Source organism: Barbus barbus, assembly GCF_936440315.1.
Source record: "Barbus barbus genome assembly, chromosome: 13".
NCBI lineage: Eukaryota > Metazoa > Chordata > Actinopteri > Cypriniformes > Cyprinidae > Barbus > Barbus barbus.
Genome location: NC_136741.1, coordinates 22,508,217 through 22,531,899, shown reverse-complemented (window position 1 = coordinate 22,531,899; position 23,683 = coordinate 22,508,217). Strand labels below are relative to the sequence as shown.

At 39.8% G+C, this 23,683-nt stretch overlaps 1 protein-coding gene across 4 annotated transcripts in view; it reads left to right on the top strand.

Moving 5' to 3' along the window:
• The window catches only part of LOC306878856 (sodium channel protein type 8 subunit alpha-like), a gene marked incomplete at both ends in the record, with an annotated part of 55,535 nt that overhangs the window by 7,344 nt on the left and 24,508 nt on the right, over nucleotides 1-23,683 (top strand). The window contains 11 exons of one of the 4 annotated variants that reach the window (XM_079431425.1): nucleotides 248-328; nucleotides 980-1,108; nucleotides 3,052-3,143; nucleotides 9,035-9,256; nucleotides 9,475-9,538; nucleotides 9,770-9,911; nucleotides 14,049-14,255; nucleotides 14,351-14,626; nucleotides 20,045-20,338; nucleotides 22,798-22,930; nucleotides 23,106-23,344. In XM_079431425.1, the coding sequence (XP_079287551.1) occupies nucleotides 248-328; nucleotides 980-1,108; nucleotides 3,052-3,143; nucleotides 9,035-9,256; nucleotides 9,475-9,538; nucleotides 9,770-9,911; nucleotides 14,049-14,255; nucleotides 14,351-14,626; nucleotides 20,045-20,338; nucleotides 22,798-22,930; nucleotides 23,106-23,344 (1,879 nt within the window). Of the gene's footprint in view, nucleotides 1-247; nucleotides 329-979; nucleotides 1,109-2,715; nucleotides 2,808-3,051; nucleotides 3,144-9,034; nucleotides 9,257-9,474; nucleotides 9,539-9,769; nucleotides 9,912-14,048; nucleotides 14,256-14,350; nucleotides 14,627-20,044; nucleotides 20,402-22,797; nucleotides 22,931-23,105; nucleotides 23,345-23,683 lie in introns of all 4 variants that reach the window. The other 3 variants (XM_079431423.1, XM_079431422.1, XM_079431424.1) reach the window with 3 other exon arrangements.

Sequence of the window (23,683 nt, the reverse complement as noted above, 5' to 3'; positions counted from 1 at the left end):
AAGTATTTTTATTAATTGTTCTGCAAATAAAGAGAGTTCTGAACTAAAGCTAATTCTTCCTTATGAAAAATAGCTGATGCCTATGTCCTCAACCAACAACTGATGTGTGACCCCAGAATTTACCACATAATGTTATGAAATTATTGACACTTTTATTAATGTCCTTATTTCCATCATAGTTTTGATATCTGATCAATATTTATGACATTTCCACAGGATTTCCTTAACTACTTCTTACACTTTTCAGCATGATCATCATGTGTACAATTTTGACAAATTGTGTCTTCATGACATTCAGCAATCCTCCAGAATGGTCCAAACAAGTAGAGTAAGTATTCTATTCTATTCTATTCTATTCTATTCTATTCTATTCTATTCTATTCTATTCTATTGTAGTCTAGTCTAGTCTATGCAGATGTTATTCATCAAAGGGTGATTGTAATTTTTGTTGCTGTTGTTGTTAATTATGTGCACAGATTTAATAACAGCAGCAGCATAGCAAAAAGGGATAGAAGCCAAAGGTCATAAATTTAAACTCTTAACCAGCAACCACTCTGGTGTGAGTGCTGAAAAGCATGGCTTATAATGTTAGTAGAGCGACTGGTTAATGACTGGCTAGGAGGGAGGAAACGCTAAGGACAATGTGAGCTCCACTTGGAAATTTGGCCAGTCCTAAAAATTGCTGGGTCTATTTTTGGGATAGCTGGGGTTAATGGAGTTTCATGGGAGTCCTTAAAAAACTTAGGTTTAACTTTTAAGACATTAACGTTCAAATCTAAGGCAGTGTCACATGTATACTCTGTGCTGTAGCCGATCCCATAATGCATCGTGGCAAGCAAAATAAAAAAATGGTGAGTGAGGGCGAGAGAAATATGAATTATAAACAAACCATTAATTTCATTGAATAATGAAAAAGTATCAAATAAAATAGAAATTCCAAGCATACACTTATATGCACTATTTTTTTTAACTCTGTTAGATACACCTTCACAGGAATCTACACTTTCGAGTCACTTACAAAGATTGTGGCTCGTGGTTTCTGTATAGACGGCTTCACCTTCCTCAGAGACCCTTGGAACTGGCTGGATTTCATGGTCATCTCTATGGCGTAAGTATAATCCTGTTTTAATTCAAACATTAATGAAATATTTTGATAATGTTGCTTTCAAAATATGTTTTGCATTAAGTATTTACAGGCGTGTAACTCTTGTGTGCAGCATTGACTTTTAGGCTATAGAGGAGCTTCAGTTGGTGCCAACTAAGGATTGGAGGAATATATAGTTATATTATTTAGGAGAATTATTAGAAAATAAACAAATAAGGAAGCGGTTTAGCATTCTGTCCTTTTCCTCTTTGCAGCTATTTGAAATGAGCTCTGCAATTCTGGAGCTTTTTCATTTGCACCCACATTGAGTCAAGCTTCTCCACTGATTGCAGGGCAATTTTAGACCAACTTAAAGCCTAAAAGTTTTCAAGAACATGCAAGTTGTTTATTCTAATAAACCGTTTCTTTGAGCATTTACATACATGGATGTTCTGACAGAGACTGAGAGTCATAGTTCTACACAGCAAAGATCTGAGAAAAGAAGTTAAATTCAGTGATTAATCATGACCTTTATTTAGGTCATAGGATGACTTTGGGCCTTGATGTCATGCTTGCACAAAAGAGTGTGTGTGGGCGAATGTGAGAGAGACAGAGGCTCTTATGTCCTGCCTCTCATAGGGGGTGGATGGGAGTTCAGTGCTCAAAGATGACAATGTTTGTGCCTATACTTCTGTGTATGTGTGTGTACATATAAATCATAACTCTCTTTCTTTCGAAACTTTAATTAATCTGTCCATCACTTCTTTTTTTCTCCCTATCTGCATTCTGCATTTTCCCTGTCTGCATCCATTTCTCTGGAGGGTAGCCATTTTCTTCTTACATAAGACAACCCTTGCCCCTAAAAGTAAAGTGTTCACGTTGAGAGAATGGTGAAATAATGACAAGAACTACAAGAAACAAGCTTGTTCCCTTTGGAATGTGTTTGAGTTTTCCAGGTATTAAATGTATGTCATCAATTTTGTATGACATTTTGTGAGAATCTGTTCATATTTGATTGCTTTTATGGGTTCCATAGAAGTTCATCTCTATAGAGAGTATCTGTGACACACAGTCATTTACCACAGAAAAAGATTTCAACTTCAGTTTGTAAAATCAAAGGAAAACAGTGTATACAGTAATGCTATTATAAGTCTACGGGCAAGGCATTACACTGGAATAAGTGCCACAAGATTTAAATCCTTACGCTGGGATCACATCATGTCGGAATTACTGTAATTACGAGATAGCAATTCTTAAGATTGTAATTGGAGCTGTTCACATCCTCGTCTTGAGAAATAAATGGTTTCTTTGGGAATGCTCATAACGCCATGAATCCATGTGTGCGGTGGCAAATAATTTCATCATTACAATAATCCACCTGCAATTGCGTGTTCAACAAAAATATGTTGTTTTTTTGTTTTGTTTTTACCAGTCTGAAATGTGTAATTACAGTAATGCTGTTCTTACTTGGAACCGGGAGCATTGTTTTTATGGGATGCATATGCATATATTTTTATTTTTCCTGTGAACCATCTTCCCTCACTGCTTTTTCATCCTGTATCTCTTCTCCTTTCCATTCTCTCACTGTCTTCTCTCTCTCTCTTGTAACTATGTTGCGATCCATTCTGCAGGTATGTTACAGAGTTTGTAAACCTAGGCAATGTGTCAGCTCTGCGCACATTCAGGGTGCTGAGGGCTTTGAAAACTGTTGCTGTGATCCCAGGTAAGTCCAGCATCCATCAGGTCCAACAGAGGGCGCCGCTCGCTGTCTCTCTTTTCACGCTCCTGTCTTTTCCTTCCTCCTCCGTTCGTTTCTCTCTCTCTTCTCCCGTTAGACAGGCTTTGCGTGATGTCTTCCTCCCAGTTCAGTGGTGGTGCTGGTGATAGTGGTGTGTCGTATGTGTTGTGGTGTTGTGTGTGTGTTGTGTCATGGTGTTTGTTCTGTGTGTGATCCTCCCTTGTTGCAGATATGTAACAGAGTTTGTGGACCTCGGGAATGTGTCAGCCCTGAGAACCTTCAGGGTTCTACGAGCTCTCAAAACTATTTCTGTCATACCAGGTGAGAACGCGTTTAAACACGAAGGCTGAGCTGCTTCCCACGCCGATGCAAACTATTATTATTACCAGTATTACTACTACTGTTATTATTTTTCTCTTAGTTTTTTTTCACTTGACTTGCTGTACTTTTTCAAGAGGATGCTGCTGAAAGAATCCTTTCTTTTATGTTCTATTCACGTTTTAATACCCAAACGATCAAAAATGGTAGCGATACATTTTTGATAGGCTTTGCAGTCTGCAGTCAAATCCTGGAAAAAATCACATGCCTTCCAGTAATCTGGGAATTAAAGATTTTTATTTATTAAAAACTGCATTTGTCAACAGCTGTTTTAACAAAAAGTAGTAATATGCATTTAGCCCTGCTGGAAAACCCATCTTAAGGTGCTAGCTGTGTTTTGTAACATGGTCACTAGTTTAGGTGGGCTAATAGCTAATGAGGGCCTGACTGAGTTAGTATACCAATCATGGGTGGACAAATTGTTGCTGATCCAAAATGGCTGACCAGATCAACTTGACTAACTTAGACAAGTGCATGGAAACCAGGTGCCATGTTTCAAACCACTTTAAGTTGGTTTTAACTTGGATTTGCAGCTGGGAGATCACATTTCCTAGTGTGCAGTTTAGTACTATACATGAAGACACAGAATGCATTTCTTATTACATCCAACCTATGTATGTAAAAAAACAAAACAAAACAAAAACAATTTAGGATTGCTGCTCTGTGTTCTATATTCAAAATGTCCAGCCTCTGAGTTGTCTTTTCTTTGTTGTGTTGAGTTTTAGTTACAGTATCCTAAGCAGACAAACATAAAACTCAACATAGAAAATAGAAAAATATTATATGTGTGAGAAAAAGGTATATGTGCATTTCATACTGTTTAAAAAGCTGGCATCGTTTGCTTTTGATGAACATCTCATCAGAGTTCTTTAAAAGAAGCTGATGTGATGTGTCATGAAGCAAAGGTTTGTGGGTAGAGTGCTTACTGAGACTGCCAAGCCTAGTTGGACACATTTCTGCTGCATGATGCTTTCGAAGACATCTGCTTTTTTTAGTTTGTCTTTCTTTTATTCTGTTTTTTGTATTTTTTTAACAAGTGGCTTTCCTCAAATTTCTGCATCCTTTACACACATGTAGATTTATGTATTTTTTATCTTTTATGCTAAAACTACTGTTTTGTAGCTCCCTCCCTATTCTTATTTCAAAGAACTCGGAGTGGAAAGTAAAACAGAGTCATCAGAAGATTTAAGAAGATTTAAGAAGATTTGTGTGTATGTATGCATTGTAGCAGGGGGACGAAAAATCTGGAATATCCAAGTTAACTCACTAGTTTTGATCTACAGACTTTATAAAACATTCACACAATTACACCCACCTACATTAAACACGTTCACATTCAGGCTTGTCACATTATATCAATTGTTGTAGACTTTACATGTGAGTATTTAGATTAGAGAATGACTTTTTTATTCACCTGGTTTCTCTCGGCTAAGAGAACAGATGAGATATGAAGACAGGTTCACACATTCTGTAGACATGAACGATTGGTTAAACTGATATTGACACCATGGTGATAAAGCAAAGATGATGATGTTGCTGCCTTCAGCCTTGGCGTTTAAATGACCTGCATGCCCTTCCTCCCCTTGCCTGTCCTCTCCTCTTCCTCTCTCTGTGTTGGCTCTCTGCATACTGTTTGTGTATGGCGCCGCTCTCTTCAGGCAGTGTCCATTTTGCTGATATGTGTTGAATATTGTACGTGTGTTTATCTTTTAAAGAGTGCTCCTTGTGTCTCTCCAAGGTCCCTACACAACCTGTCCTTAGTAAAGCGCTCATGAGAAAACTGTAAATGTGCATTTTTGGAAACATTTTTAGCATTAGCATCTACAACATCCAGTTCATTAAATTGGCTACCACTTCATATGAAAGTCCTTTCACACATAAGAAGGAAATAAATGTATCAATTTATACACCATCATTGGAACTTGTGTAGTGAAACGTAAGAAAATGCTAAAGATTTATTTTCAGTGGCTTGTCATTGCCCTATTAGCAGTCACCACTATAATATTGAGTTAACCATTGAAAGTTAACCAGTTAATCAGATCATATGGTTGTTGAGAAGAAGTGTGCTTTTACTTTTCTGAGCAGTGAGATTTATGATTTTAGTTTGGTGGACAATAAAAATACCCCATAGACTCACCCTAAAGTGGGGGGTGGGGGTGGGGGATGTGGGGGTCTGTGCCACACCTCCCATGGGTGTGGGGGGTGTGGCACAGAGTTAAAAAAGCGGGGCACGGCAAGTCTAAGGCATATAGTCAGCAGACTATCCTGCTTAATATGCCACTACTTGTCACAGAAGTAAATAACAGAACACAAAATATTTATTTGACATATTACCTCAAGATGACTCGCAGTGCCCTGCTGGACTCTGTGTCTTTAATCAGTTATTGCGGTTGTTGTCATGGAATAACAAACTTGTAGATGGCACAATTGAAGAATCAGAAATTAGTTGCAGGGAGCTGTGTAAAAAATGAAATAACAAATGCATGGTTCTGCACTAAGGTCCACCAGTTCCTGGTAACATAAAGCAGATGATGAATCTACTCCAAACGTCATAACTAAAACAAAGACGAGAAAATATGGCGAGGCATATCTCACCCTCGGATATACTAATACAACGGTGGGTAATGAAGAGAGACCACAGTGTATTGTGTGCCTCAAAATATTAGCTTCTGACAGCATGAAGCCAAACAAGTTGAGATGCCACTTAGAGACTTCACATCATGAACCTGTTGGTTTTTACGACTCAACTGTCGTGTGCAACACAGTCGCTTTACTAAAGCAGCATCTGTGCCTTCAAATGCTCAACCCGTCTCCTACAATGTGGCCTACAGAGCAGCTCAGTGTCAGAAGCTGCACTCTATAGCTGAGAAATTAATACTTTCTTCTGCTATTGATATGATTTCAAGCAACAACCAGTAAACTAAAGGCTATTCCTCTGTCAAACAACACTATTGTGAGGCTAGAGAAAGATGTAGAGAAACAGCTTAATGACAAGTTACGAGACAGCCATTTTGCTCTGCAGATGGATGAAGCAACTGACAGTAACAAAGACGGTTTATCAAAAATAAATGTCAGGTTCACTGATGCCGATGAATTGAGGGAGGATTTGCTTTTCTGCAAACTTGTAACTAATAGAGCCACTGCAGATTAATTGTTCAAAATCATTGACACTTACTTGAAAGAGGCTGATCTGAAATTGGAGGCCTGTGTGATGATCTGCACAGATGGGGCTCAGGCAATGGTTGGGAAACGAGGAAGGCTGTAAGCACTAGTCAAGCATGTTTACCTGAATCTGCAGTGGACACAGTTTATGATGCACTGGGAGGCGCTAGAATCTAAAGAGATGCGTCCCAAACTGAAAGATGTAATGCAAGTTATTATCGTCACCGGAAGCTACATCAAAACAAGACCGGTCAATGTTTCCACTGAGCAAATAAATGGGATCTGATCACATGGGGTTGTCCCATTTGCTGTTGCGTGGGAAAGTGTTATCCACTTTTTTTTTTAAATTGTGGGATGAGATCAGAATCTTCTCGGAGGAAGAGGGAAATGGACTTGCCCATAAGTTCAACAATAACAACTTTCTCATGAGACTTGCATTCCTCAGTGACATTTTTCAGAAGCTCAATGAACTATATTGTAAACTTATTTGAGAGCCTGAAATCATTCTTTGAGGTCGACAAGCTGCTAAACACAGTAATCCCATGTATGAACTCATATCTCTGCTCTAAAAACATCTTCAGCGGTATTTCCCAGTGCTAATATGACTGGATTCGAGACCCCATCAGTGCAGCACTAGCTGCTGACTTGAGCGCAGCAGAAGAGGAACAGTTTGTTGATGTCATCTCTAATGAGGCTTCAGTTTAAGTCCAATACATTAGCTGCATTTTGGACTGGAGTGGAAAAGGACTACCCACTGCTACCCTACAGCCAGAGCCTTGGCAGTACTCCTTCCTTTTGCCACATACTAACTATGTGAGATGGGTTTTTCTGCAGTTGCCTCAATAAAGACAAAATACAGATCTAAACTGGACATTGAAAATGAGCTAAGAGCAATCTCACAGCTGCATCCCAGATTTGAGAAGATCTGCAGCACAAAACAAGCCCACCCCAGTCACTGAAAAGACTGTGGGACTAGTAAGCATAAGTCTAATAACTACAGATTAGAAATGTTCATTTTTGAGCAGAAGCAAGTTTGAAAATCTGTTGAAAGCAATGAAGGATTTTTTATTTTTTTTTAAGTTGTAATCACTGTTATTACAATGTTTAAAATAAATCCTATACACTCTTAAAAATAAAGGTGCTTCAAAAGGTTCTTCAAGCGATGCCATAGAAGAACCAGTTTTGGTTCCACAAAGATCCATTCAGTCAAACGCTCTTTAAAGAACCGTCTCTTCCTTACCTTTTCATAATCTGAAGAACCTACTTTCGCCACAAAGGACCTTTTCTGAAACAGAAAGGTTCTTCAGATGTTAAAGGTTCTTTATGGAACCATTTAGACAAAAAGGTTCTTCTATGGCATCGTGAAGAACCTTTATTTTTAGTCTAGGAGTTTTGGCAAGCAAGTCCATGTCTGAGAGTGTCTTTATGTAGGTGAATGTAGTTGGGGTGCTTGAAAACATTTTTCTCTACAAAAGGGGGACCCAGAAGAAAAGTCTGGGAACCACTACCCTAAAGAAATAGTCGAGCCATATCTACAGTAGGAACTAGAATGTCATAAAGTCTTGCTACAACCACCTAGAACCCCATAGCAATGCACTAGTAACCACCTAGATCCTTGAACTTTCATTTTGTGCTAAAAAGTTTAGCACACTTCTTCTCGCACAGTTTCTGCTAATGATACCTCAAATCATATGATTAATACTTATCTCATTCACTACTTCTCTTGTCAGACCAAATAAATTGCATATACAGTACTCATAAACATCCACTTGATAACCCTATCAACAAACTAAACAGCCTAGGAACAGCTTAGTAACACCCGAGAAACCACCTATCATTGCAACTACTCAGATCACCTTAGCAACCACCTACACCTAAACGCCCCTAGCATTGTGGTGGTGAGCACTCACATATTTCTCTCTAGAAAAAGTAAAAATTAAATTTTTATAACAAACTAATGTCAGTTTCTGATTTATTATTTGTAACATTTTTGCAGAAATTGCATTGGGGGGATTCAGGAAGACTCAAACATTTCATATAAGTCTCCTTTTCTTTCTTCTCCAAGATCCTTGTGTTGCTGTTGTTACTATTACAAACTATAGATTACACAGGATTGACATTTCAATTGTTCCTCAGTTAATATAATGAAGTGGTATATTTATAGTGACTCAAATTATAAATCAGTGTGGTATACATAATTCCAAATGGTTAACTGATAACAAACTGCACATAGTTCCATTCACTGAGATACAGACAGTTTGTGTGCTGTTGCCCTGAGAGGACGGGAGACTCTTTAAGCTGCTTGTTCAGTGTAATTCATGGTTTTATATAAGCAAACTATTATTTATTGTGATATGTGTAAGAAAGTTAAGGAAACCAGTGGTATGATTGCTTGGATGGCTATCTGATTATGGATGTGATGCTGAAGTAATTGTTTTTTATTATGCAGGAAAAGTAAATGATTATCTTATTTTTTAAGTAGTTAAATACTTAATATTAAATTTAATAAATTATAAAATAAATTTAATAAATTTATAGGGGAAATTTACATCACAAAGTATGACGTGAAAGCGTGTGCATCAAGAAAGTGTTAAACCTGTGTGTATGAGCATTATCACTTGTGTTGCAGACTGTATATTCCTTGTTGTGTTTGTCTCCTCATCTTCCCACAGGGCTGAAAACCATTGTGGGTGCTCTGATCCAATCAGTGAAGAAGCTGTCAGATGTGATGATTCTGACTGTGTTCTGTCTGAGTGTATTTGCCCTCATCGGTCTACAGCTGTTCATGGGTAATCTTCGGCAAAAGTGTGTCATCTGGCCATTCAATCAAACTGATTCCTACCTGGCAAATGGGAGTAGGGGCTTTGACTTCAATGAATACATCATGAATGACAGTAAGTAGGCAAAGCTTTGACTATGTAGGGTAGTTTCTAATACAGTTGTATCAAACAGTGCTGTAAAGTTGGATTTTTTCTACAATACAGTTTCTCCAAAAAAGTTTTTACATTCTTGTCAGATTAAAAATATAAAAAATTAGAAGATTTTTGATTATGTTAGACATGGCTTTCACATTTTACAAGTCTATCTTCTTTTCTCTTTCCACTTTTCACAGAAAACTTCTACTTTCTGCCTGGCACGCAGGATGCGCTGCTATGTGGAAACAGCTCAGATTCAGGGTGAAGACTGAAAACATACACAGACAAACACAATTTTTACAATACTAAATTATCAACAATTTAATGTATTTTTTAAGTCTAAATGATTTTTAAGTCTATTTAAGTATTTCCAAATAATAACACACTTGATGCACTGTTTAGTATTTTCTTTTATTGTCAAGGTATGATCCGTTAAAGACAAAAGCACAGGCATATTTGTAGTATAGTGTGTTTGTGTGTGTGTTTGTGTAGACGGTGTCCGGAGGGCTATACTTGCATGAAGGCTGGACGCAACCCAAACTACGGCTACACTAGCTTTGACTCCTTTGGTTGGGCTTTTCTTGCTCTCTTCCGACTCATGACACAAGACTTCTGGGAGAATCTGTACCAACTGGTGCTCATATATTACTCTCATTCTCAGTGTTTTGACCATGTTGCATGTTTATTATTTAAAAAGGTTTCTAGTTATTATCTTGGAAATAACTATTATTACTAAAGAAAAATTTCAATCACATTTAGTGTAAAAAAAACTGTAAAGGGATTCAGTCATCATTCTTTGTTCTGGGAACCAAATTTTGGCTACCATTGACTTCCATTGTAAAAAAAAAAAGAAATGTTATTTTTATTTCAGCTTTAGTTGTAGTTAATTTAGTACATCAAGCTAAACTAAATGAAAACGAGAAATCTTGCCTTGGAAACAAGCTGAAATAAGTTTTTAAGGTGTTTTGTATTTTATCCGTTAACATATTATTTTATGGTTTTAGTTTTAGTAAACTATAATAACTCTCTAGAGAATTTTAATTTTGTGGTGAACTGTCCCTTTAATTCTTGGTAGTCTGATCTAATAATATGTCAAGTAAGAGTGAAATCGTGGATGATATTACTTCCCATCCTTGCTTGCTAGCTAGTTAGATGCTAACACAATGTTTTCATTTAATTTTTATTTAGAAACAAAGTACAGTAATAGAGTTGATGAAATAAATGTAGTTCCCTTCCAGGAACTCGAGCTGCGACGATGACGCTATGGGAACGCCTTCAGCGTGATCGCACTCTGAACTAGAGTGTAATCTGTCCAATGAAAGGGCGAGACATCATAGGCGGGTGACGTCACCGACCAGGAAGCATAAAAGCACGTGCGGCGGAGCCGGCGTTTGCTTTTTGTCATTCAGCAATCGCCTCTCTGTCTGTGTGTATTGTCCTTGCCTGTTGTGAGTCTTATTTAGTGTTGTCTGTCTCAAAAAGAACACATTATAAGCTCCACTTTATTATGGCGAAAAGTGCTCAGAAAGTAAAGCACTTGGGCGACAGCAGATCGCATTTCAGACCGTGTGTTCCCCCTTGCAGGCATTACATCACTGCGGGGGATACTCACGATCTGTGTGTGGTCTGCTTGGGAGCAAGTCACGCTGTGTCGGCTCTCGAGGGAGAGATTCTATCGTTGCGTGCACTTCGCTCCCGGAAGGCTCTTTTTCGCGAGGGAGCCTTCATCGGCGTTCCCCGCGGTGCTGGTCCCACTTCCGCCGAGGCGGAGCGGCGGCTGCACTCATGGGGTTCGCAGATGGATCTGTTAGTGGGAAGCGAGACGGGCCAGTCCCTATCTCCTTCCCCGCCTATCAGACCCAGCGGCCGCTCCCCGGCATCGGAAGCCCGCTCCGCGGTTTCTTTCCCCCCCGGGACGCGGCTCGACGCTTCTCCTCTCTTCCTCCGAGGAGGTTGAGATGGAGAGCGTCGATGAGGTTTCGCACCCTCAGTCGCCCCAGTATGAGGAGCTAGTGGAGGTGATAACTCGCGCGGCAGCCAAATTAAATATCAGTTGGCCCACCGAGATCTCGGTCGAACCGCAGAGAAGTAAATTAGATGAGAGATTTCTGTGTGTCAGGCCGTCACCTCCACTTCGGAGCCTGCCGTTTTTTCACGATCTCCACACCGAGGTGTCGAGGTCGTGGTATAATCCTCTCTCGGCACGTCTCTTCATCTCCGCCTCTGGTAATTATGGTAATGTGGAGGGGTTGAGTGAGCACGGCTATAGAGCGATGCCCCGAGTGGAACAGACGCCCGCGAGCTATCTGTCCCCTCGCGCGACGTCGTCTCTAAAGGCTCTGTCCTTGCCTACTAAGCCGCTGCGTATAACTTCAGCGCTGGTGGGCAAGGGGTACGCGGCTGCGGGTCAGGCTGGTGCGTGTCTGCACACTATGGCTGTGCTACAGGCGTACCAAGCTGACCTGCTCAAAGAGCTAGATGAGGGAGAGGAGCTCAGGCCTGAAGATATCACTGAGCTCCGTAAAACTGCTGATCTGTCTCTCCGCGCCACCAAAGAGACCGCCCGTGCCATCGGCAGGTCTATGGCAGCACTGGTGGCGGTGGAGAGACATTTATGGTTGACTCTGTCCGACTTATAAGATAAGGACAGGGTCCTCCTTATGGAAGCCCTGCTTGCGCCTTCTGGCCTGTTCTGCGACACCGTAAATTCTGTCGTCGACAGCTACCAGGAGGCCCGTAAATAAGCGGCGCTGTTTCAGCGGTTTCTCTCTCGCCGGTCTCTAGCTCGGAGGGCTGCTGGGCGGGAGCAGCCCTCGTCGCGTGCCAGCTCCTCGTACATGGAGGCACAGAAACAGAGCATGGCTACCCGCGCCCCACCAAGGCGGGGTCGGGGTGGCAAGCGCTCTGGCAAGCGCTAAGGCTAAGCCGGATCTGCGGACCGTACTTAAATTGAAGAGGTCCTTGGCCAAGAAGCCCTGATGAGCATGGCTCCGGGCTTACGAGGGCAGACCCCTCGGGGGCAGAGCGAGTGTCCGCCTCCCCCCAGTGCCCTCTTGAGACCAGTCTGCCAACCCTGCCAGGGTTTCAGGGCGCAGCTCCAGCGAGCAGTGTTCTCAGTTTCTTCCGCCCCGAAGTGTAGCGGAGCTGAGAAGCTCGCCTCCCCTGCGGGGGTCTCGAGAGCTCCTCATGCCAGCAGCTCTGAGTACATCAGAGGCCAGTCTCGAGAGACTGGTTCCCTTAGTAAACCATCTGTCAGCGTGGAAACTACTGCCAGATGTATCTCAGTGGGTCCTGCGTACTGTAGAGAAAGGCTATCGTATTCAGTTCGGCACTCCACCGCCGCCTTTCAATGGGGTGGTTCCCACATGCGTGGGCCCCGAGCAGGCTCTGATCATGGAACAGGAAGTAGACACTCTCTTGAGGAAGGAGGCTATCGAGGTGGTCCCTCCTCACGAAAGAGGGTCCGGGTTCTACAGCCGGTACTTCATTGTCCCAAAGAAGGATGGAGGGCTCCGTCCCATTTTAGAACTGCGTCAGTTGAACCGCTCAGTCAGGCGACTGAAGTTCAGGATGCTTACACTCAAACAGGTCGCGTCTCAGATCAAGTCCGAGGACTGGTTTGTCACGATAGATCTAAAAGACGCATACTTCCACGTCTCCATCCTTCCCACTCACAGGCAGTTCCTGAGGTTTGCTTTTGGGGGCAAAGCTTACCAATATCGGGTCCTTCCTTTCGGCCTGGCACTCTCACCCCGCACTTTCACTAAGTGTGTGGATGCTGCTCGGGCTCCTTTGCGACTCCAGGTCATCCGCATACTCAATTATATCGACGATTGGTTGATCCTAGCTCAATCGGAGCAACTAGCGGTTCGGCATCGAGATGTCGTTCTCGCGCGCATGAAAGCGCTGGGGTTGAGGCTGAACGCCAAGAAAAGTGGGCTTTCTCCAGTTCAGAGAACCTCTTATCTTGGCGTGGTGTGGGATTCGACCACGATGCAGGCACGTATGTCTCCTGCTCGGATCGAGTCGATCCTCACCTCAGTCAAGAGAGTGAAAGAGGGCCAGTCACTCACTGTGAAGCAGTTTCAGAGACGGCTGGGGCTCATGGCAGCTGTGTCCAACGTGATACCTTTTGGCCTGCTGTACATGAGACCCCTACAGTGGTGGCTCAAGACCAAGGGGTTCTCCCCGAGGGGAAACCCGCTTCGCATGATCAAGGTCACGTGGCGATGCCTACGTGCCTTAGACATGTGGAGCCAAGCTTGGTTCTTGTCTCAGGGCCCGGTGTTGGGAGCTCCTTGTCACCGCGTAATGCTAGCGACATGAGTGGCCACCCTGCCCGCGGTCTGTGGAGCGGTCGCCATCTAACGTGGCATATCAACTGTTTGGAAATGTTGGCCGTGTTTCGTGCACTCAAACACTTTCTCCCAGACCTGAGAGACCACCATGTGTTGGTGCGCACCGACAGCACAGCGGTGGTCTCTTACATCAACCACCAGGGAGGTCTGCGTTCGCGCACCTTATGCAAGCTGGCGCACCAGATCCTTGTGTGGTCCCAGGGCAAATTTTTGCTTTTATGCTTCCCGGTCAGTGACGTCAACCGCCTATGACGACTCGCCCTTTCATTGGACAGATTACACTCTGAAGGCGTCATGCTGAAGGCGTTCCCGTAGCGTCGTCGACGCAGCGTCTCGTTCCCTTCAGGGAACCAGGGTTACGTACGTAACCTGAGACGTTTCTTGACATTTCTTCCTAACTTTTTTTCTCGTAGACTCTGCGAGCTGCTGGGAAGACATATATGATCTTCTTTGTACTAGTGATCTTTGTGGGATCATTCTACCTGGTGAATCTGATCCTGGCTGTGGTGGCCATGGCTTATGAAGAACAGAACCAGGCCACCATGGAGGAGGCAGAACAGAAGGAGGCTGAGTTTAAAGCTATGCTGGAACAGCTGAAAAAACAACAGGAGGATGCACAGGTACACAAATACATGCACATGACAAGCAAAACTTCCCTGCAATTTTTTGCTTTTATGTTCATCCTCTTTCTTGTCTGTTTGTCCCTCATCACTAGGCCAATGCCATGGCAACCTCGGCAGGCACAGTATCTGAGGATGCAGTAGAGGACGACGGAGGAGGGCATCTGTCCCGCAGTTCCTCTGAGGTGTCCAAGCTGAGTTCCAAGAGTGCCAAGGAGCGAAGGAACAGAAAGAAAAAGTGGAGGAAAGAACAGGAGGAGAAGGGTGACAGTGAGAAGGTGGTAAAGTCAGAATCCGATGACGGCAGCAAGAGAAGCCGCTTCCGTTTCAGAGACAACAGGCTTGGCCGGAAGGCCTCAATCATGAACCAGGTGAGAGTGAGGTTACTTCCACCGATGCCCCCATAAATATATTGTTCACATGATCTTATGTGGTATATGATATGTCTGGCTAGATAATGATTGCTTTAAAGCTACAATGAATTTCATGAAGAGCAGATCATCATTATGTTCATTCAGACTGGAGTAGATGGATATAAGAGGTGCTGTTGTTTGTTGTCATCACAGAATTATTCTCTTTTTGTTCATTCAAAAAACTATTGACCTTTTTGTCATTTTAAGTATTATTGTCTATATCAAAATAAACGTCCTACATAACTCATTAATTTTATTTGGCTTTTATACCATGTCTGATAGCTATGAGACTTTTTGCAGATATGTAATTGTCATATGGTAGAACAAGCTATACTCCAAAAACGTTCTACATTTAAGAATTATTATGCATGCAGCTTTTATGACTTCATTAATTTATATTCCATGCAGTATTCAATAAAAAATAATTTGTCACACCACAGGACCATTTAAAATAAACTAATTCAAACAAACGAACAAACAAAAAATTAAAACTATTATTATGCATGCAGCTTTTATGACTTTAAACTAATTTATATTTCCTGGAATATTCTTCACCTAATATTTTTTAAAATACATTCATCACACCAAAGGACCATTTAAAAGGAACTAATTCAAACAAACAAAGTGGTAAAATGTTTTGACTATTTATAGAATATAACTATGCACATTTTCTTTTAAACTTACACAACAATTCTCAATGCACAACAAAACCTTAATTCAATAGACATTAGGGATGTAACGATATTATCAATATTGTGATATTGCGATAGCAAAACTGTCTCGATATTATCGTGGTCACATGACGATATGAAACAATCGACGATATGAAAGGTCTTCCGGACAAAAAGTGTAGTTTATTTAAACTTCTTATTCTAATGTAAAAGGTCTTTAAAGTTGTGTTTTGGGCCATTACGCTTTGGCACAGTATCTGTCAAACGAACTAAAACTGAAAGCACAATATGGCTTAATCCCTTCATCAAGTCTGTTTCCGCTGTGTTTCAAAGCGAAGCGCACACATTGTTGAAGCGATCAGCTCGTGATCTGGTGTTTTCCACGCCTTAGAATGGCTCGGTTCACAGTGAATGAATGTTCCCAAACGTGTGTTTGGGAATGCAACAGCCACCAGTTAGGCTTTATTTTCATGGCAGATGATTACAGCATTTCACTAGATTTGTAGTGAGATGCGTCTTTGTAAACATGTTTTCACTGAAGCTGGAGTTTTCCTTCAAAATAAAAGCTCTACTGCCGTTTCTGTCAAAAAAAAGCTTGAAGATTAAAAGTGCAGTATGAATTGCTGTCAGCTAGCAGTTTAAATGCAGTCCAGATTTAAAATATCTCTTTCGAGTGTAGAAATTAGGATAGAAGTATTGTAATTTCCATACTGTAGTGCAACGGTTCCCAATCCCAGTCCTCGCGCCCCCCTGCTCTCTTAGTTAACACACCAGATAACCATTCATGATTCAGATAACCAGCTCGTTAGAAGAGAGCTACGTGCATAAACTGTGTTCCGATTGATATGATCCCTACACAGTGCTCATTGCTTCCTACTCCCTGAGCAGGGAAATCCGTTAAAGTTTACTTCACTTCGGAACATTCATACATACGAAATATGGAGAGTGGGGGGGCACGAGGATTGGGATTGGGAAACGGCGCGTAGTGTAAAGCAAAAATAATATACCTATGAAATATTCATTATCATTTATTTTACAGTGCAATGAATAAAATAAATATCATATCGCTGACTTCATATCACGATATTATCGTGTCGTGAGATTTTTATATTGTTACATCCCTAATAGTCATGTGATGCATCTTCTGGGAAGATGGAGCAGAAATATGTATGACTCATCTTGCACTATGACGTATACATATATCGTTGAATAAAATGCCTTATAGAATAAAATCCCCTCCCCCTTAAACATAAATACCACCTGCCATTAACTAGCAATGTTGCAAATTACATGTAGCAAAATTTGTCTGTTTCCCGTTGAAATTCACCATGCATGTTTTTTTGATAGACAGTATTTTATTATTAGCATTAGTGATTTAAAGCTAACTGCGCTCTCCCATTATACTGCAACAGTTATTTGCAATTTGTTACGTTGCACTAGCAAGCTGCTATAACCTCTGGTGTTTGCTATCACTACCCAGTTCAGCCCAACCCAGCCCTTGATACTACTGTTCTCTGCTCTGTGCAGTCGCTACCACTTTCAGCTGAGTCATCGCCCATATCACCAGGGTGATTAGACAAAGTGCTTCAGCCTTACACTCAAAGATCAGAAGACGAGGAAGTGCTCTTGCTCAGTGCCCATCTATCTATTGCTGTAATTCTTTCCATCTCATTCATTGTCTTGCTTTGGGCAGCAGCGTATGGATTTATGATTTTACATTTCTCCTAATCTCTAAAAGCTCAGTTAAATAACTCAAAACCACGTCAAACCTAGTCCTTTTGAGTTCTTTTATTTGATCCCTCTGTCATCTGTTCATTTTGTCACATTTCTCTGAGGGCGATTTCGAAATCGAAATCGAATCGAATCGAAACCATAAAAATAAGAATTGAATCGAATCGCAGAATTGGTCACAATACCCAGCCCTAGTAAAAAAAGAGGAAAGAGGGATTGGATTCCATAAAAAGGGAGTTCCATTAAGCACATAAAGATGGCTATTTGCAATCAGAGAACGATAGCCCAGAATATGAAAACTACTAGTAAGTGGTTCAATTTGACTATTATCTTACATAACAAAAATACAGAATATTTCAGTAAACAGGCGGTGTGGGGGGGGGGTGTGTACACTGTCCCCTGCATATTCTACTCCCATGTTATAGGGTTGCATGACCCTTTTACATCTGTGTATGTTGTTGTGTAAAGATGTGAAGTATGGCACAGGAACGCTATACTTTCACTGGCCCAGTGAATTATTTATTTACCCGCTATAAATCTTTCATCTGATGAGAGCAGTAATATAGTGTGCTTAAGCAGGAAGTTATACTCCTGGGCCCCACCCTGCAAATTCTGCTCGGATCAACCTCGCAACAATGGATTAAAGTACCTTATTAGACAATCTAGTATTTTACCCCTGGTAGTGTTTTTTTTTCTTCTTAGATTTAGCACAAAAGCCACTGATTGTTATGGATATTTAAGAATCATTATGCAATCTCCATAGGACTTTTCCTTTGTAGTACTGCGGTCTCAACCCTTTACCAGATCAACCCACCTCTCCTAAGTGAGTGATCTGAGTAAAATAGTCCCCGCTGAGAGCGCATTTGGGCCTTTTTCTGCTGTATGTAGTCTGCAGTGGTCAACCACTCCATTAGGGTGAAGGCTCTCAGCCGCAACGCAGAGAAAACGCCTGCGCTAGCAACTAGCGTTCTGCATTATCAGTGAATTTAAGCAAACAGTTAGAACTCTGCAATATTAGTGGTCTAAACTAGCATCTTGGATCATCTGTGAATATCAGATGGGAAGTGAATTTTAGAGAAGGGTCTGGCTGCAGACATGCACTTGCAATTTAAGACTTGCACTCTCAGACACCCACACTTCCGCAATTGACGTCATTTGCAGTCTTTTTTATTTTAATTTTATTTATTAATTATTTTTTAAATTGAATCTCTCAACACTTTACAAAAGTAGCCAGGTGGTGAAGACCAGAAAAAAGAAACTAAATTACAAAATCACTTGCAATCGCCGCTTGCACTCTACGCCACCTGCGACGTCACTTGCAATCCTCACAAATCGTGCGTGTTGCCATTGGTGACAAGATGCTGTATTAAAAAATTAGATCTTTTAATAGCACTATCTTAACACATTAAGCCACATTAAGTGTTTATGGTTTTCTGCGGGAGGTTTAAAAGTGCTTAACGAGAGACTTTGCGCATTGCATTCATATTCTGCTGTTCTGTGGCCACGGATTTGCTGGTCTTGTCTTTTTCTCCTACAGGTGACTTGCAGGACCCTGTATGTTATAGAACTAAATTAGTTTGAATCATTTAACCACCACAGCGTCTTGTCTCCAATAGCAACACCACGCATGGTTTGTGTGGATTACAAGTGACGTCGTAGGTGGCATGAGTGCAAGCGGCGATTGTAAGTGTTTATGTAATTTAGTTTCTTTTTTCTTGTCTTCACCACCACTTGTGTAAAATGTTGAGAGATTTAATAAAAAAAAAAAATGAATAAATTAAATTAAAAAAATTAAAAAAGACTGCAAGTGATGTCACTGCGGGTGTCTGAGAGTGCAAGTCTGAAAATGCAAGTGCATGTCTGCAGCCAGACCCTATTGGAATTTTAGCCACAAGCAAGCATTCTGCAGTAGGATAAATGCTTCTTTTTGGTATATGAGCAAGAGTGTACTTTTGAGAACACATTAAACTTCCATAATGTTACACGTTTACAAGTGAAATAATTGATTTGGATTGATTGGAAGTCAGAGCGAATGCTAAATTCAATAATTAAATAGCTGTCAGCAACACATATTAGGTTATATTAAATCATATTAAGCAGCGTTACTTTAGTATTATTCATTTACTATTAATATTATAGTATTTAGAATTTTTAAATTTGATTTTATTCAATTTATTTTTAATTTTAGTCATTTTGTTGTACGCTTTTGTCATTTTTATGTTTTTTTTTTTATATTTCTATTTAGATTTTATATATTTTTATTTCAGTTTTAGTAATTGCTGTAACTAAACATTTTATTTCAGTTAATTGCCAAGGCAACATTTCTTATTCATCACAGTTTACTTTAGCTTTATTTAATCTTTATTTAATATAATTAAATACGTGATAGCCGACAGCTATTTAGCAATCGTTTTTAGCATTCACTCAGACATTCAGTTTATTTCCAATTAACAAAAGCAATTTTTAAGTGTTAGTTTTAGTTAACAATGACAATGCTTTTCAGTTATCACAAAGATTATGAAGACAAACATTTATTTGTAATCACTTGAATGAAATAATTCTTAAGAAAATGTCATAATAAAAATAAATAAACAAGAATATCAGAAACGTGCAATAAGACAATAAACAGGTCTGTTTTAATTCCATATTGATTTTAAACATTGGTCAGCTTTACAGTACCTAGTCTTGTTTCTTAAACGAATAGAGAACAATGGCTCTCTGAAAACCAGAAGTGACTTGCAGTTAACTGTTAAATTATTAATTTAATGACTTTGCTCAGCAGTTATTGTTCTCCACCTTTCTGAGAGTCGCTAGTATGCAATATGTGGAGTCTTCGACAGACCATTCAGAAAAAATGATTGGGAAAACCTGTGCAGTGCAAGTCTTTTTCTTCTCGTGTGTAAATGTCATGCTCGCTTCTTACACTCACTGAAGATTCCTCGTTCTCATATGTGCCATCCTTCTTTTTTTACAGTCTCTGTTGAGCATCCCTGGCTCGCCCTTCATGTCCCGCCGCAGCAGTATATTCAGCTTCAAGGGCTCAGAGAACGAGTTCGCAGATGACGAGCACAGTACGGTCGAGGAGAGCGAAGACCGCCGCGGCTCCCTCTTTGTCCCGTACAGACGCAGCAGCTACAGTGGCTACAGCCAGGGTTCCTCACGCATTAACCCACTGGCACCCCACCCAGGCTGCAAGAGAAACAGCACGGTGGACTGCAACGGCGTGGTGTCTCTGATCGGGGCTGGGCCTGGCCGGCTACTGCCTGAGGTGAAAATAGATAAGGCAGCTTCTGATGACAGTGTAAGGACGTCCACAAGGGGCAGGTTCAGAGTATAGGCATGACAACAGTGGTCGATTATGATTCCAGTTCAGATTTTTCCTCTCTCTTTCCCTTTTCTTTTACCCTATTTTCACTTTGTCCTTCTAAGTCTCTGAGTTTCTAGTCTGTCTATTCTCTCTCAACCCCTCAACTACTTTTGTCTCTATTTTTATTATTTTATGCAAGTGATCTGCAATCCTACCAGTCCCACTCCCTGCCATCGCTCTGCCTCTGTGAATGGCATGGCCAATCAAAAAAATAAATTGGGAGAGTTTTCGAGGGGCCCGTTTGTTCACATTAATGCCCATTTTTAAACTAATATATGCTGTAGACCCTCCCCTTTTAACCTAATTTACATACTAATTACATTGCCACATTAAAGGTACCTATAATATTTTTCAGGTCACACTCTACCCATTCCACATCAACCCATCAACCACAACCTCAGATTTGTCATTACATTTATTTATTTTACATATATGAAGTTTTCCACCTCAATTTTTTCAGAATTTCAGTACCACTCTGCTCCCTCCAAAAAAGTTTTATGCAAGAAAAACCCATCCTAACCTTACCAATAACAGCATACTGCCTCATTTTAGTTAGCATGGTGGATTGACATCCTTATACTCTCTTTGCCTTCTCCTCCTGTGTGGTCCAGTTTTCACCAAACTTTAAAACGTGCTGTTTCAGACATTCACCTGAACATGCTGCTGTCACCAAGTAAATGCATTGTAAAATCTAGATGATCTTTGAAACAGTGGAAGGAACAATTATAAGATAAACAGATAAACATTGTCTTGACTGACACCCACAATACCAATGAAATGATATTCAAGAGACTTTTCTAATGGCAGTGAAAACTGGGCCTTATGCAATGGTTGAATTTTCTTCTTGCATCATGATATTCTCTGGAGAACAAGTAGGCAACCTTTTGAGCAGCTAGCATTAATGAATAGTCTTGCAACTAAAGTAAATATATAGGTGTCTCATTCGCGATCTCAGATGTAGAGTTAAATGAATTGATAACCCAAAATGAATATATATATATATATATATATATATATATATATAAAATCACTGCCTTTGAGAAATAGTTTGAGAAAAAATAAAAATACTCTTTTTTTTTTTTTTGACAGGAGTTGGAAAATATATAAGAGTATTTTTATTTTTGCTCAAACTATTTCTCAAAGGCAGTGATTCCCATTCTTTGACTCCAAGGTACCCCATTGTCCACAACAATATTTGGTAATGGTAACACTTTACAATAAGGTGTCATTTGTTAACATTAGTTACTGTATTAACTAACATGAACAAACCATGAACAATGCATTTATTACAGTATTTATTCATCTTTGTTAACGTTAGTTAATAAAAATACAATCATTCATTGTTAGTTCATGTTAGCTCACAGTGCATTAACTAATGTTAACAAACACAACTTGTGATTTTAATAATGCATTAGTAAATGCTGAATATAGCTAACTGCTGAATATTAACTAAGATTAATAAGTGCTGTAGTATTATTGTTCATTCTTAGTTCATGTTAACTAATGTTGTTAACTAATGAGCCTTATTGTAAAGCGTTACCCAATATTTAAAGGCCCAAATACTTTTTTTAGTTGATTGTGATTTAATGGATTAAGGATAAGGATTTAAAAAAAATCTACCTGGTGAAATAGTTAGAGCTAGGCCTAACTAGAAAAATGTATATTCATAAAACGCCTATAGATATAAAATATTTTATTAAATTACATTGCTTTTCCAGGTCTAGAAATCACACTTATAATTAGACTACCTTATATATCAAGGTTTTTCAAGACGTTCTTGAAAGGAAGAAAAAAAAACAGTTGAGCAGGTGAACTAAAATAAGAAATATCTTTGTTGTTTGTCTAATTTTAAATTATTTTAGTCATCTTAAGGCCCTCCTAGTTGAGAACCACAACCCTAAGGGTTCAGTTATTTATACAGTTTATATATATTTATAAATGTGTTCATCATCTAGTGTAGAAAAGTTGAAGTAAAGGTTGAAAATGTACATTTATTTTAACTGAAGGTTATGACTTCAGATTGCTACTGTTGGGTCTGTAAGAGAATTAGCTATGATAGGTCCATATGCAAAATCTTGCAAAAATCTAATTGTAGTTTAGTAAAGCCAGTTTGACAAGAGTTTAGATACAATACTTCACAGTTTGGTTTAGAGAGAGAGAATCCACTTAGGAATGTATCAGAGAATTCAGAAATGTCTAAATGGAACAATAAAAATTGAGTGTGAGTTGCAGGTTACTTTGGGCTTGTGTTTTTATTAGCATGCGCATGTGTTTTGGCATGGGTTAAAATGTTTCTTGAAAAACATCCCATCTCTAATTGTTCTTTGTGTTTCTCCACCTTATATCGCTCTTGTCCACAGACCACAGAGGTGGAGGGAAAGAGAAAACACTCAGGTTCTCTTATGGTGTCGGTGGACCAGCTCAATACTTCCTTTAGCCGAAAAGAGCGAGCCAACAGTGCTATGACTGTTGTCACCAACACACTGGTGGAAGGTATTGTGTAACATCTGTCTGTCTGTCTGTATTAATGTTACCAAAACATAGTAAAACAGTAATAAAACCAAATCAGCATTATTAAAAATATCCATTTATAGTTCCATATTACATATTTCATGCTAAAAAAACATAGGCCTCAAACTTTTCTTTCTCCTTATTTTTGTCACCACAGAGCTGGAGGACTCTCAGAGAAAATGTCCGCCCTGCTGGTATAAGTTTGCCAACACATTCTTGATATGGCAGTGCTGCCCACTCTGGATAAAGATAAAAGAGATAATGAACCTCATAGTGATGGATCCGTTTGTAGACCTGGCTATAACTATATGTATTGTGCTAAACACAGTCTTCATGGCCATGGAGCATTATCCCATGACACCACACTTTGAGGAGGTGCTTTCTGTTGGAAATCTGGTAAGAATGTTTTTTTTTTTTTTTTTCTTATTTGTTTTTCTTTTCTAGTTTGTTCTTTTTTTTATAGAAATGACCAAAGTAATGTGAAAAATAATCTGTAACATAATTGTACAGTCATAAAGTAAACCTCATAAAATGTAATTAATTATGCACCAAAAGTGTCTCATTATTTATAGCATTAATTATATTTTGTCATTTTATTTTTAATGTTTTACAGTTCTATTCTGATTGTCTAAGTGTACTTTTTCCCTAAATTGATACAAAACACAAATATTCTGATTCCTTTCATTTGCCATGCAATTGTGCTTTTGAATATCATATATTTGTATATACATATTG